Source organism: Sorghum bicolor, chromosome 5 (assembly GCF_000003195.3).
Source record: "Sorghum bicolor cultivar BTx623 chromosome 5, Sorghum_bicolor_NCBIv3, whole genome shotgun sequence".
Classification (NCBI taxonomy): Eukaryota; Viridiplantae; Streptophyta; class Magnoliopsida; order Poales; family Poaceae; genus Sorghum; species Sorghum bicolor.
The window spans coordinates 61,172,340-61,185,399 of NC_012874.2; the positions used below are offsets into that span (position 1 = coordinate 61,172,340).

The 13,060-nt window shown below is 42.7% G+C and overlaps 1 protein-coding gene and 1 long non-coding RNA gene across 5 annotated transcripts; both read right to left on the minus strand.

Moving 5' to 3' along the window:
* Positions 908–4,338, minus strand: LOC110435976. Its single transcript, XM_021462102.1, has 5 exons — positions 4,335–4,338; positions 3,882–4,055; positions 3,544–3,798; positions 3,237–3,462; positions 908–1,582 (listed from the first exon to the last, which is right to left on the minus strand). The coding sequence occupies exons 1-5, from the start codon at positions 4,336–4,338 to the stop codon at positions 1,441–1,443; spliced, it is 801 nt and encodes a 266-aa protein (XP_021317777.1). The 3' UTR covers positions 908–1,440.
* LOC110435647 lies at positions 4,912–12,782 on the minus strand. 4 transcript variants are annotated; one of them, XR_002453449.1, is made up of 6 exons: positions 12,492–12,782; positions 9,210–12,256; positions 8,948–9,037; positions 8,162–8,227; positions 7,967–8,057; positions 4,912–7,514 (listed from the first exon to the last, which is right to left on the minus strand). It is a non-coding gene; the product is annotated as an uncharacterized LOC110435647 (long non-coding RNA). The 4 variants fall into 4 exon arrangements; XR_002453447.1 differs by having other exon boundaries at positions 8,140–8,227; XR_002453448.1 differs by lacking the exon at positions 4,912–7,514 and having other exon boundaries at positions 7,521–8,057.

The following is a 13,060-nucleotide window of genomic DNA, read 5'->3' on the forward strand; positions in this document are numbered from 1 at the left end:
TCCGCATAACATATCCATCACAAGCATAATATCACTACAAGAAACTTGTTAATCCGTGACGGATTCTTGGTGATAGATTTATAAACCGTCACTGACAGATGCAATCTGTGACAGTAATCTTTTTTTCGTCATGGATGTGCACTTCTCGACATTATTAGCCCATTAACTCATGACGGTTTTATTCGGATCATCACGGTATATGATTTTAAATTCGTCGTACTCTATTTAGCCCTAAAAATAAGGCCACTATTATATATTTAGTGTAAAGAATTAAAAAAATGTGATTACGAAAAGAAACAAACCCAAAAGTTGATGTGTTAAAACTAAAATTATTATGTACATATATATAATGCTGAAGGGAAAAAATGCTTTGGGAAGGCATATGTATGGTGCGTAAGGGGAAAAAATGCTTGGCAAGAAAATCTGCATCACATGGGACTTGAACCAAGCATTCGCTGCTAACCAACAGCATATCTTGCGACTGAATTATTAGTTCTATTTATTTACATATGCAATTAAGTATATTTGTTTATTTTGTGCTCGTGTGTGCCGTATTTCTTTTTTTGCAGCTATTTTTTTGCCATTTTTTCTTTTGCAAAAGGTGCGTGCGTAGGGCCTTGTTTAGTTACAAATTTTTTTGCAAAATAGGTATAGTAACACTTTCGTTTGTATTTAACAAATATTGTCCAATCATGAACTAACTAGGCTCAAAAGATTCGCCTCAACAATTCCGACCAAACTGTGCAATTAGTTTTTATTTTTATCTATATTTAATACTACATGCACACGTCTAAAGATTTGATGTGACGGAGAATCTGAAAAAATTTGCAAATTTTTTTGAGAACTAAACAAGGCCTAGGTACTGCTGATCCACGTTGGCCCATCATCCACTCAGGGCCACATTTGGTCAAGCCTGCTAACTCTCCAACGTCCCATGCTTATATTGCCAGATGTTCGTCAGCCATCCGATCAGATCGGACGTTCCATACCACACTCTCAACCAATTAAATCCGGTGACAGCCACACTCCTTCAAACCCTATCTATTTTCTCCTCCCATCCTCTTCGCACGCAACGACGGCGGCGGCATCTTCCACAGCGCTGAGATCCCCTTTGGCAAGGCGGCATCACGGCGGCACACACTCGAGTAACCTCACAAGAAGCGGGAGGACGGGGAAGGTTCACACCAAGCTCGGCAGCTTCACCATCTCTCGCAAAGTCAGGACCTCTCTGGCATTGGCGACGATATCTCTGTGAGTAGCCACCGCCATCTCTCCTTTTCTATCTTTCTGCGCAATTGCTTGCTCCAGCGTCCAGGCTGTTTCGTTGAATCTGTTGCCTTCGATATTTATCTAGTCCTGGGGAAGTTGAGTTGGAAGATCTAGTGTTGAGATAGGAGATCTATTTACATGGCTGTGCTAATGTGAAGTTTGCTTTTTCGTTCATGTCAGTTCTGATGTCTCTACACGCTTCCTGGCCAGGCTTTGTGCAGCAGCCTTGCAGGCTGGGACGCGCCGTGCATGCTGCTCCTCTCCTTCATATCCACATGGTAGTTGGCCGGCGGACCTTCCTCCTCCGTGCTTCCTATATAGAAAACATTCAGATTAATTAACCTTAACTTATCAATTTATGTTTCTTTTGGATTAATTATCACTGTTGGATGTGCAGATCTGATTTTTTGTTGATAGTAAATTGTATGTGCAACTCCGTACTTCTCTAGAACTTATTTTTAGTTTATTTCTAGTATTACTGTTACTGCTGTTATATGTTCCTGCAGTCATAAATCCTTTGTTTCTGCCTTGTGTATTGTGTTTTCCCTTTGTTAGTACAGTACATTCTTGCTCACTAAATATTTCAGAGGCTGCCATTTATTTATGAGTATATTTACTGTAATTTCTTTGATGGTTTATGCTAGAAGAAAGGACAATTTTTTCTTTGCTTTAAGCTCTTCTGGAATTTTCTAAACTGAAACCAAAAGCCCATCTATTACTTTGCTGGTAGCAGGAGTTCCTAGATTGGATTGATACATCCTAGTTTGCTCCTGTCACTGTTCTATCTAACTAGTGAATTTTAAGTGAGTATTATAGGTTCTAACCTCCTGTTTGCTAAACAAGAAGTTTAATAATTTTAAAGCATGCTGGACATTTTCGATAGTATAGTATGTAGTAACAGTAGCATTTATTTTTCAGCAGGCACACAAAAAATAAGTGTGGAAATTGAGATTTCAAAAAACTCTAAGTTTGCTGGTTGACCTGTTATTTCTCTTTTTGCCACCGTAATTCAAAGCTATGCTCCCTTGGAAAATCATGTATTTCTCTAGCTGCACTGACTATGGCAATATATCTTCCGTGTATGTGTTACTTGCATTTATTCCTGTTTTGATGAAATAGCAGCCAGACTATTGAGTAGATGCATAAGTTTTTCTTACAGGAATTAATAGTTTTTGTGTTCTAATCTATAATTCAACAATTAGTAGTGTTACATTATCTTGTCGTTGCAGTGCTATCTATTAAGTTCTTTGAATCACCATTTGATTGAACGTTTATTTTTCTGGTTTTTAGGAAGAGAATTGGTGGATAAAACAATATTAGAGAAGTGCTTGACCAAGGAACATCATTTCACCAAGGCGGTTGCATTGCTTATTTGCTGATCGCGGCATGGTGGATAGACAATGTTAGCTGTTTGAATTAGTGTAGTTTTTAAATTGATTCATCGTCAATTTGTAAATTTTTTTATATAAACATATTTGACCAAATGGTTGTAAATCTATAATTCAGAATGCTATAATGAAATTTCACCATATTTGTCATTCAATGAATGTTGGGATTTCTTCTTAAAATAAAAATAGATGGGCCAGTTGGTGATGTAAGCATCCATGTTATCATCCACGTAAGCAGTCTGATGATGATGTGGCAATTTATTTGTGACGGTTTAGAACCGTCATAGGTATTGGGCTTGGGCTGGGCTAACTAGGCTTTGGGCTCAACTGTGACGGTTTGAGATCGTCACGGATTTTGTCAATTTGTGACGGTTTGGTCAAAATCGTCATAGAGGTTAATCCATGACGCTCAATCTGTGACGATATTTGAAACCATCACAGATATTGTATTGTGACGGTTTTTTGGTGATCCGTGACGGAATTATTTTGTCATGGATTAACAGGATTCTTGTAGTGTATGTCTATATCACTGGTCCAGCTGCGACCCGGCGTCCCCGTGTCCCTGGGAAGAGCCCTCACCTGGCCACCCCTGCTGCGGCCAACCTGCTGGGTGCTGAGGCGCGCCACCTGACCACAGCGACCACCCGTGTGTCTGAGGCGGAGGAGCGCCAGCTGACCACGGACCCCACCCGTACGTCTGAGGCGGAGGAGCGCCAGGCCACGTCTGCTGTGGAGTCTGCTCCTGACACCCATGGCCTGGGGAAGCGCCGTCTTGAGGAGTCGGGTTCGATCCGTGCGACTGTGCCTTCACAAAGTAGGAGCGATGTCATTAGTACCTGCATGATGTCCGCAGAAGACAAAGCAATATGCACTCGTATATACTCACTGGAGACGGTACTACAGAGCCAGGAAGAGGGAGTGGAGCGAACAGCGAGGCAGGCAGCGGAGGCGTGACTACACCAGGGATCTGAAGGGAGGTGAAGTAGTTGGCGAAGTCCTGCATCTGACGCTGCTGGTGTTGTTGAAACTCCTCGAACTGGCGCGCCAGCTCCTGCCGATGGGCCTCGTTCTGGCGCGCTATCTCCTGCCGATTGGCCTCCTCCGCGGACTCCTGCCTGGCCCGCAACTCGGCCAACTAGGACTGCAATAACACACCCGTGATGTTTGAACAATGCACTAGGTATATATGTAAAGTCTATGAACGACGCATAAAACTATAGTTACCTGGAAAGACGGCTGCCGAGCTCGTATGGGGACGTCGGAGGAGGTCGAGCTGCTCGCCTGTCGCACCTGGCGGAGCGTGGGCACAGTGGTCGGGTCGATGGCGCTGTGGGCCATATAGTACCGCCCGTGCTGCTTCCCTCCTCCAGCCCTCATCAGGATCTCTGTGTCGAGGGGCTCAGTGGCGGGGTCGAAGTCGTCCCCGTGGCGCGCGCGAGCATGTGAGGTGTACTCGGCCATCTTCTCGTAGGCGTTCGGGTTGGTGTACGCCTCGGCCTCGTCTGCGGGGCTGTAGAAGATCGTCCGCTCGGCCCTTGTGTGCAAGGGCGTACCCCACGTACTCGTTGATGACTATGCCACCATGCGACTGGGACTGTGAGAAAAACACAAGGATGATCACACGTAATGAGAATGAATACATTAATGAATGAACAAATGAAATGAACAGAAGCGTACCCATGTGTCCATGTACCCTGGGAGGGAGCGGCTTCCTTGGTGGTGGGCCGGTCCTGGCATCTGCAGGCGGTACAAATTAAATTAGTCAAATATAAAAAGCTTTACCGAGAGCCAGATAGGACACTCCGCAAAGAAGGATTTGCCGAGGGCCCTGCAAGCTGGCACTCGGCAAAGAACCATCCTTTGCAGAGTGACTAACATTTGGCGCTTGGCAAAGGGGGCGGCAGCTGCTGCCGTTAGACGGCCAGGGACTTTGCCGAGAGCTCACCTTTGCCGAGCGCTCAACTCTCGGCAAAGGAGATCTTTGCCGAAAGCCAGCTTTTGGCCCTCGGCAAAGAGGCCTTTGCCGATCGTCGGACCTGGCCCTCGGCAAAGGGCTGTCTTTGCCGAGTGCCTGTTCCACGGCTCTCGGCAAAGATTTCAGCTCTCGGCAAAGTAGGATTTTCCTGTAGTGGCAATCAAAACGCCTAGGTGCAAATTTGCGCAAAATAGCAACATCAGTTTCTTCCTTTTTTGTTTCCTGGAAACAAAATAAAGAGCAAGCACTTTCTTCCAATTTATTACGAATAAGATCTCACTTGTCTGGGTCATAAAGACCTCTCACATTCCAACATAAGATGTTCCAATTACGACTGTGATCCATTAAAACCAAGAGTTGCAAAGGATAAAGGTGGAGACATAGTAACCACCAGCAAAAGAGAAAGTGTTGAGGAGCACAAATTATTACAAGTACATTAAACATTATCATCGCAGACTTTGGAAAGAAGCTTGTCTGCAGTAACATCCGTAGGAGCTACCTCACAGAAATTGATTGCCAAATTCTGCATGAAGTAACATTTGATCCTCAGATACAAACTCAGCCATAGCTATCTGTAGCTGTCCCTGTAGAAGAGTTTCCTTAGCCAACTTTCTTGGCTTGGATTTCTCATCTAATTCCATGTGCTCAAAGCCAGGAAGCTTGTGCAGTCTAGAGCTTCTCCTCACCTCATCCTCAACCACTGGGGTCAGCCTCTTTTGGGACTTCCTTGTTTTGGGGAGATTGGGTCCCACCATCTGAATGGGTTGATGAATGTCCTCTGGAAGTGCGCGTTGGAGAGCCGCAGTAGCATGGCTTTCTGGTGGAGTAATCTGGCAATTGATGTTATCCTGAAGTACTACTACCGACTGATGAGTAACTGGAGAGCCTTCTGAGTTAGTATCAATCAAAGCCTTCTGAGTTAGTATCAATCAGTGTAATTCTGTTCTCAGTTTCACTGTGCTCAACTTCCATATCATTATTATTCTGGGAATCATTATTATTCTGGGAATCTGATAGTGGTGCTAAAAGTTGAGCCCCTTCCATCCTAACTAGTACATTGGGAATTGGGGGTGCAGTAGAGGAGGAAGCTTCCCAATTATTTTTCCAAAAAGGATCCACAATGATTTTGCCAGGATTAGACTCACTGAAAATGTATCCAGGAAGATATGGTGAACGAACCTGTATTTGCTGAGGTTGCTTACCAGGGTCGCAGAGGAGATTCAGGTTCTGCATAAAAGGAAATTGGGCCAAACCAATGCACAGAGGCCTCTAAATGTAAAGATCATGATGGTATGCAGTTGTTGTCTGAATAATATCTTGAACTAGCATCTGAACTCAGGGCATTGGACCAAACCCGTGGTGCAGCTGAAGTGTTTTTGCTAGTCGGAAAATCAGATAGTCACTATCCTTTTCCATATCATTATTGAAATAGGGAATAACTGCTTGCTGTTCCTGATCTTGTAACAGAGGAAGTTCTAATCTAATCGGTGGACCCTGAGCTCTGAAAAAATCCATGACATCTGAGCTGACCGTTTCAGTAGATTGCGAGGCATTTGGGAGTTGCAGCATTGCTTGATGCACTAGTTGATCTGCCATAGCCTGAACTTGTTGCAACTCATTCTGCTCTACTACCTCACCTTCCTGAGGCCAAGCAGGTCAGCCATTCCCAATATCAGCAGCTGCAGCTGCTGCTGCTGCATTAGGTACCAGAGGTGGCACCCACCCTTCATCCATGTTTGTTTGCTGTACATCCTCTAAATCTTGAATGTTCTCCCAGAAGTCATTTTGGTTTTCAGGTTGTACACCTGGGAAAGGATGTGGATTTCCATTATCTGGAACAGGATCTTCATCCCCTGGAATGTGCTCATTGTTCTGGGAATTCAGAACAAAGACTGGAACTGTCCATGAATGCCCAGCTTCCCCAACAGCAGCTGGTTTACAAACAAGGATACTTCTTGGAATTTTGCTTATGTGCAGCACTGAGCATCTGACCGACACATGTGACTTGCAGTTGTCATTGTTTGTCCATGTTAAAACAGAACCAAATAGGTTGACAGCCTGCTCAATATACCCTTTGGTCTGGTAATCTAGTGGGAAGCATAGGAACATAATCCAGCAAACTCTACTGAAAGGACTAGCTCTTAGATTAAGTCCATTATCATGTTCATCCAAAAAAATTTCTCTACCTCCAGGCAGGATATGTGGACTAAGGTTGATCATTGCTTGTCTTGTAACAGCAGAGCGAAATTCCAGCAAACAAAGCCCTAGAGGCGAAGGGCAAGCAGAGACAATATGAACCTGTCTAGGCCTTTCAAAGTAGTTGATGACGTCCGTTATCGCTTGCTGGAGTTGTTGCAGGTTCTGCGGCTGCGGCGCCGGCGTGAGCGTCGCAATGGCAAACTCTTCGTGTCGGCGAGGTGTATTCCCAGCTACCACGACCCGGCCACGGGCAGGACGAGCCCAGTGTTCAAGATCGAACCTTTTCAGAAGGTAGGGCACAGGATTCACCTCAAAGTTGGCCATGGTGTTGGTCGGTGGCAGACGATCAGCCGACGATGGGTTGTTTTGCACTGTAGATTGGTTGGGCTTGGGGTTTGCCTGTGTAACCGGAGAAGTCGAGGCGTCGTTGTCCTTTGCAAGATGAGGGTTTTATTCTGGGACAAGCGAGTCAAGCACAGCTTTGGGCCTCCAATACAATCTGGGCTTGGTACATGTCATGCACCAACGTGCTTGATGTCCATAATTGTAGAGTCTGTCTAGTTGACACTCATGTGTTTTGAAGGCAACCAACACGCAGGTGTTTTGTGCCAATAAAACACATGAATTTCAGAAACCCAAAAATCATGTGTTTTTTTACAACCTAACACATAATTTTGTCCAGCCTACAAGATTCCCAGCAGAGAAAGGAAAAATCATGTGTTTTTCATAAAGTACCACATGGATTCAATCTATTGTAATTGTCTTCTGTTTTTTCCTAAAGTTTTAATTCTGTTGTACCCTATCTTTCTCTACCACTACAGGAACAAAAGGGACGAATCCTCAACACCGTCAAATGAGAAATAGCAAACAAAATTGAAACTTATAGGTGACGAAAATAGATATTGCACATGTTAAATACCATAATTGCAGTAACTCAAATGTGCAATTGTCTACTAATAAATGTGCAATCTAGAAATAGATACTAACTAGTATGATTCAAAGTTTCAGCCAATCTAGAAATAGATAATAAATGTGCAGGTTGTTGTGTGCTAGCACAAATCACAAAAAGATGCCAATTGATTGAATGTTTGCTTTTTCACTTTGAATCTCAGGAGGAACAGACAGTGGAACTTACAGGGCCAAGGAACTTGATACATTACTTGTGCAACTTTGATCTACAATAATGCTCCTTGAAGTTGACATCTTTCCCTTCTCCCACATCCAACCTGTTCAAAGAATTACAAAATGTGTGTATCACTAGAAGAATGACTGTTTACTCATGTTCAAAGAAGTACAGAATGTGTGTACCACTAGAACAATGGCTGCTTACAGTAGCAGTGCAGCCAGCAGTGGTACTAGAAGTGCAGGTTAGGCCATACCAATGTCGAGAGTTAGTCTGACAATAAAAAATGGAACACAATTCAGTTTTTGATTGCTCACTGGTATAATATAACCACCATTATATTCTTGGTATAAATCATAGTTAACAAATTTAAGGATATGTCATAGCTCAACACAAGCACGAAAACAAGATTACAAGAGACAATTTTTTCTATGGAAGAACAATTTACAAAAACAGTTTCTTCATGCTAGCATAATTATGAGGACCAACAAAATCACAAAAGACAAGGGACAATTTTTTACTAAGGAAGGACAAATTATATATTTTTTCTTCATCCTAAAACAATCACAAAGAGAGGGGGAAGGACCAACACAAACACAAAATACAAGGGACAATATTTTTTTATGGAAAGACAATTTACAAATTTTATTTGTTCATCTAACACAATCACAGAAAGCGGGGGGAGGACCAGCACAATCACAAAAGACAAGGGACAATTTTTTTCTAAGGAAGGAAAATTTACAAAAAAAATATTCATCATAACACAATCACAAAGAGAGGGGAGAGGACCAGCACAATAAAAGACAAGGGACAAATTTTTTTCTAAAGAAGGACAATTTACACATTTTTTCTTCATCCTAACACAATAACAAACTTCCTAAATAGAGAACAAATTGTGTGTAAATGACACGCATGTGATATACACACAACTACCTCATCAGAATAAAGAAATATTGTGATCCTGATAAACAAATTCAAATACTAGAAACTTACTCATCAAATATGCATCCAACCAAACAAACAACTGCCTGGACAGGCTTTTTTCCACTAAGCATGCTTGAAGCAGAGTTCTTCGTTGACATTCTATCGCAAATAAACAGATAATATTGACCTTTCAAATATGATAATGTTGATGGATGAAAGTTTTTGTACAAGATAATGATGTAAACTTACTATGGTCATGGGCATAAAAATTCCTAGTCAAATGTAGAGTAAGAACAAAAATACCTATTAGGGTCGACAGAAACTAAATTACCAATGCGCTAACTAACGATGTGGAGGTGGCTCAAGACACGATCTCTGGCAGCTTCCTCCATTGCTATTCCTTTTATTTGGTCGTCAAGCCTGCATAGCAAAACAGAAACAAAAGAACAGAAAGAATAGTTTCAACAAGAACAATTTCAACCCTCCTCCTTTACCAGGGCTTGGGACCTGCTACGATGGGACACCATAGACGGCCCACCGTAGGTGGAGTTAAAAACTTTTAACAAAAAATACCTATGTTGGGAACTAAAATTGCAGTTCCTAGTAGTTATAATTTATATTATTAGTGATTGCAATTATGTAACAATATACAAATTAATGGACAACATGATAAAACAATCATTGACTAAAAGGATGTTCATGAGGTCTTTAGCTAATACAGATGCTCAATCGAGTTGCACTTCCAACAGATCTGATGAAATCGAGTTGTACCCCTAGACACCAAATTTATTGCTACCTAACTGACAAAAGGATGCAAAGTCACATTAGTTCAGATACCTTGCACTTCCAATCCAATGCTAGCCTATACTAAAATTAGACATGGAGCAATCGCCCCATGGATAGTTAGGAAAAATTATGATCTGCACCTGAAGACAACCTATAAGGATTCACCTAATATTTTTAGGCTAAAATCAAAATACAAATAATATAGCAAGCTCATACAACTAAATTACATACACTCAGAACTACAATTGCAGTTCCCTGTGTTTGCAATTTACACTATTCTGGTTTGCATTTCTTTAGATGAGCTATATAAATAGTTCACTGCAACGTAAACTTAGTTATTTTACATTTTGTGTTTCAAAAGGATAGCATATTATATTATTTCAGATTACCTTATTTAAAAAGGGTTACAAAAGTATAGAACTACATAATCATTTTGTTTGCACCATTGACCTCAATTTTACATATAGACCGACACAACAGAAAGCAAAGAGAAGGAACTCAACTCATTGATAACTCCAGAAACAGATAGTTCTGCTTCTAGTAAAAGAAATTTCTTATATTAGATGGTAACCTATAAGTGTTTGGGTATATCCAGCCATCTAGGAGATGAGGACATCACTAATTAGCTAAAGACCTCATGAACATTATTTTCTCTCAAACACAGAGGAGAGCCATACGACACACACACTCACACTATACAATAAACTAACATACTCGCCTCTTGAACAGAGTAAACCTGACCTTAACCAGGACACTATAAACTAACCGGTTAGCTGTTTCCAAGCAAAGAATCATATTTTTTATTGCTTTTTCTTGTTTTAGTAAATAAAGTATAATATACTTAGACTGTAACTGTTACTTGAAATAAGATGAATTAAAGGTCCCTAAAATCATGGAACCTGAATATCCTAATGCACTTGAGTTAAAATCACGGATGGGCCGAGTATGCAGAATTTTGAAAACCCCCACAGCACAACCTCTCCTAATCTGTCACTATATTCAGTTAAAAATATATGCTACCACTGAGGTATGGGCCGAGTATGCAGAATTGTGACTTATTGCAATTGCAATCAAACAAAGTACAAGCATCACTCAAAGTTAAAAGTATGACTATATTAAATCGAAGTCACTGTTAGTATTTATTTGCACAAACAGCAAATAATAAAAAGAAACATTAAACCACAGACAAACAACCAGCAAGCCTGAAACTGAAGATGTAATAAAACATAAATAAACCTGAAAGAGGCTTCTCCTAACGTATAATGTTGTTCTGCTAATCTACTTAATATAGATTATAGCTGTTTTGGGAGGCTGGGAGCACCGCTTTGTGCTAGTTGCTACCGTGGTAAATGGATGCAGTGGTGCAAGACAATACCACTGAATATCACACTTGTATCAGCCTGAAAACTGAAAATCTGGTCCATATTTCACCAATCATTAGCTTAATCGGGTCATAAATTACTAGCAAGTGAAAGCACAATAAGAAACAAAAACATTGCAACACAACAGGACAAAAATAGCAGTAACAACCATAGAAAATACAAAGAAAAATTTTCAAAAAAAATTCATAGTACAAGCCCTCTTATGCATCTAGCAGAGCAAGTGCAGATGACATCAAGCAGTACCCCCAGACACCAAGCAGCTTCCGGAGCAACTCACAGACTGCAACTCCTATAGCCAAGCACCATCCACCAAATTTCTGACAACTAGCTAACAGCAGCATTCACGCACTGATCGCAGCAGCATTCACGCACACATCCGCGCACAGATAGACAGACAGCTAACATCAATGAATAGGCTATCACACGTAACCCATGCCCCATCCACCCAAGCAACTTTTTAACTATCTGTTTACCTCCAAAAGGAAGGAATATGCTCCTGGCAGACATCAACTAGTTTAACATCGCTATCAGGCTATCAGCCATAGTTATGTGTCCAACTAAATATCAATGAATAGGCTTCTAAGTCACTCAATCCGGTCATCTATGACAACACATCGATCATAATCATACAATATGAATATATCAGTGTTTACAGTCGTGAGATTTCCATTGAACTTTCAAAGGCGTAACATTCAGGTAGAGGTCGGCATGCAGAAGGTATTGCCAAAGCCTGCATATCCTTGAAGTCTCGGAGACAATGTGGTAAGGTTGTCTACAACTAGCAGCATTGCAATTTGCAACGCAAACCAATGTAGTACCAATCCATGTGTCGTCTAACTCTAACAGACTAACAGTCTGCTTCCATGAATATTCAGTTGCAGAGTGGACAGATAGGCTAATAATCCCTAATACTAGTAAGCAAATAAACAGACAACATCCCGGACAGAAATGTCATGCTGCTGCTGAGCTCCACAAATTGTGAAATGATACAGTAGTGACGTGTACTAGCTAGAGTGGACTGCTACCTACCTAGTCCAGCAATTCAGCAGGCAGCACAAGAGCAAGCGCGTCCAGATTAGGTTCCGGAACGGGCGATAAAGCAGGTGAGGACGAAGGAGCGAGACGGCGTGGGAGGGAGCGTGCGTGCGTTACCTTCGCGGATCTTCTCGAGCGCGGCGAGCATGGCCTTCCGCTTGGTCTTGCGCAGCCACTGCGGCGCGGAGGGTGGAGGGAATCAACAACAACAACAACAGGCGGCGGGGCCGGGGGTCAGCTAATTAAGCGAACAGCAGCAAAGCAAAGGAAAGGAAAGCAAAAAAACTTTACAATCTGTCAGTTTCGCCCCCAAACTCCAATCTCGGATCGAAATTGAACGAACTCGCGGTGAAATTTCTCGGAACTATGGAACAAAAGGCGCGGGGAAGGAAGGACGGAGGACGACGTACCGAGCGGCGCGAGCTGGGAGTATGGCGCCGGCGCTGGCGCTGGCAGAGGCGCGGACATGACCACCGCCGGGGTGGGCGTGGCGGCCGTCACGGCCACCGATATACCCGCTCCGACAGGCCTCGACGGGGAGGAGCAAGGAGAGGCGATGTTGCCTCTTCAATCGCCGCGGTGCTGAGGGGCCTCGACGGAGAGGAGCACGGAGAGGCGGCGTCGCGAATCGCCGCGAGAGGCTCGACGGGGAAGAGAGAAAGGGGAGAATAGACACAGTGACGACCTCAGAACCGCTCACTTTCCTGTGTGGGCGCGCGGATCGAGGAATGCGAACAGTGTCGGCGAATCAGACAAAAACAATGGGCCCTGTACGTCAGTCTCACAACGCAACCATCACAGATCATAAGAAATCCAGCGGTCCAATTTTCATCCAGTGGCCACAAAATCCATGTGCCAACAAACCACAAAACACACATGTGTCCTATAGCATTTCTGTAATTGTAACGCATTTTGCACCGAATATGCCTCAGACATGAACGTGCCAGGTGACCAGGACTCAAGCAATTTGGGCAAGTCA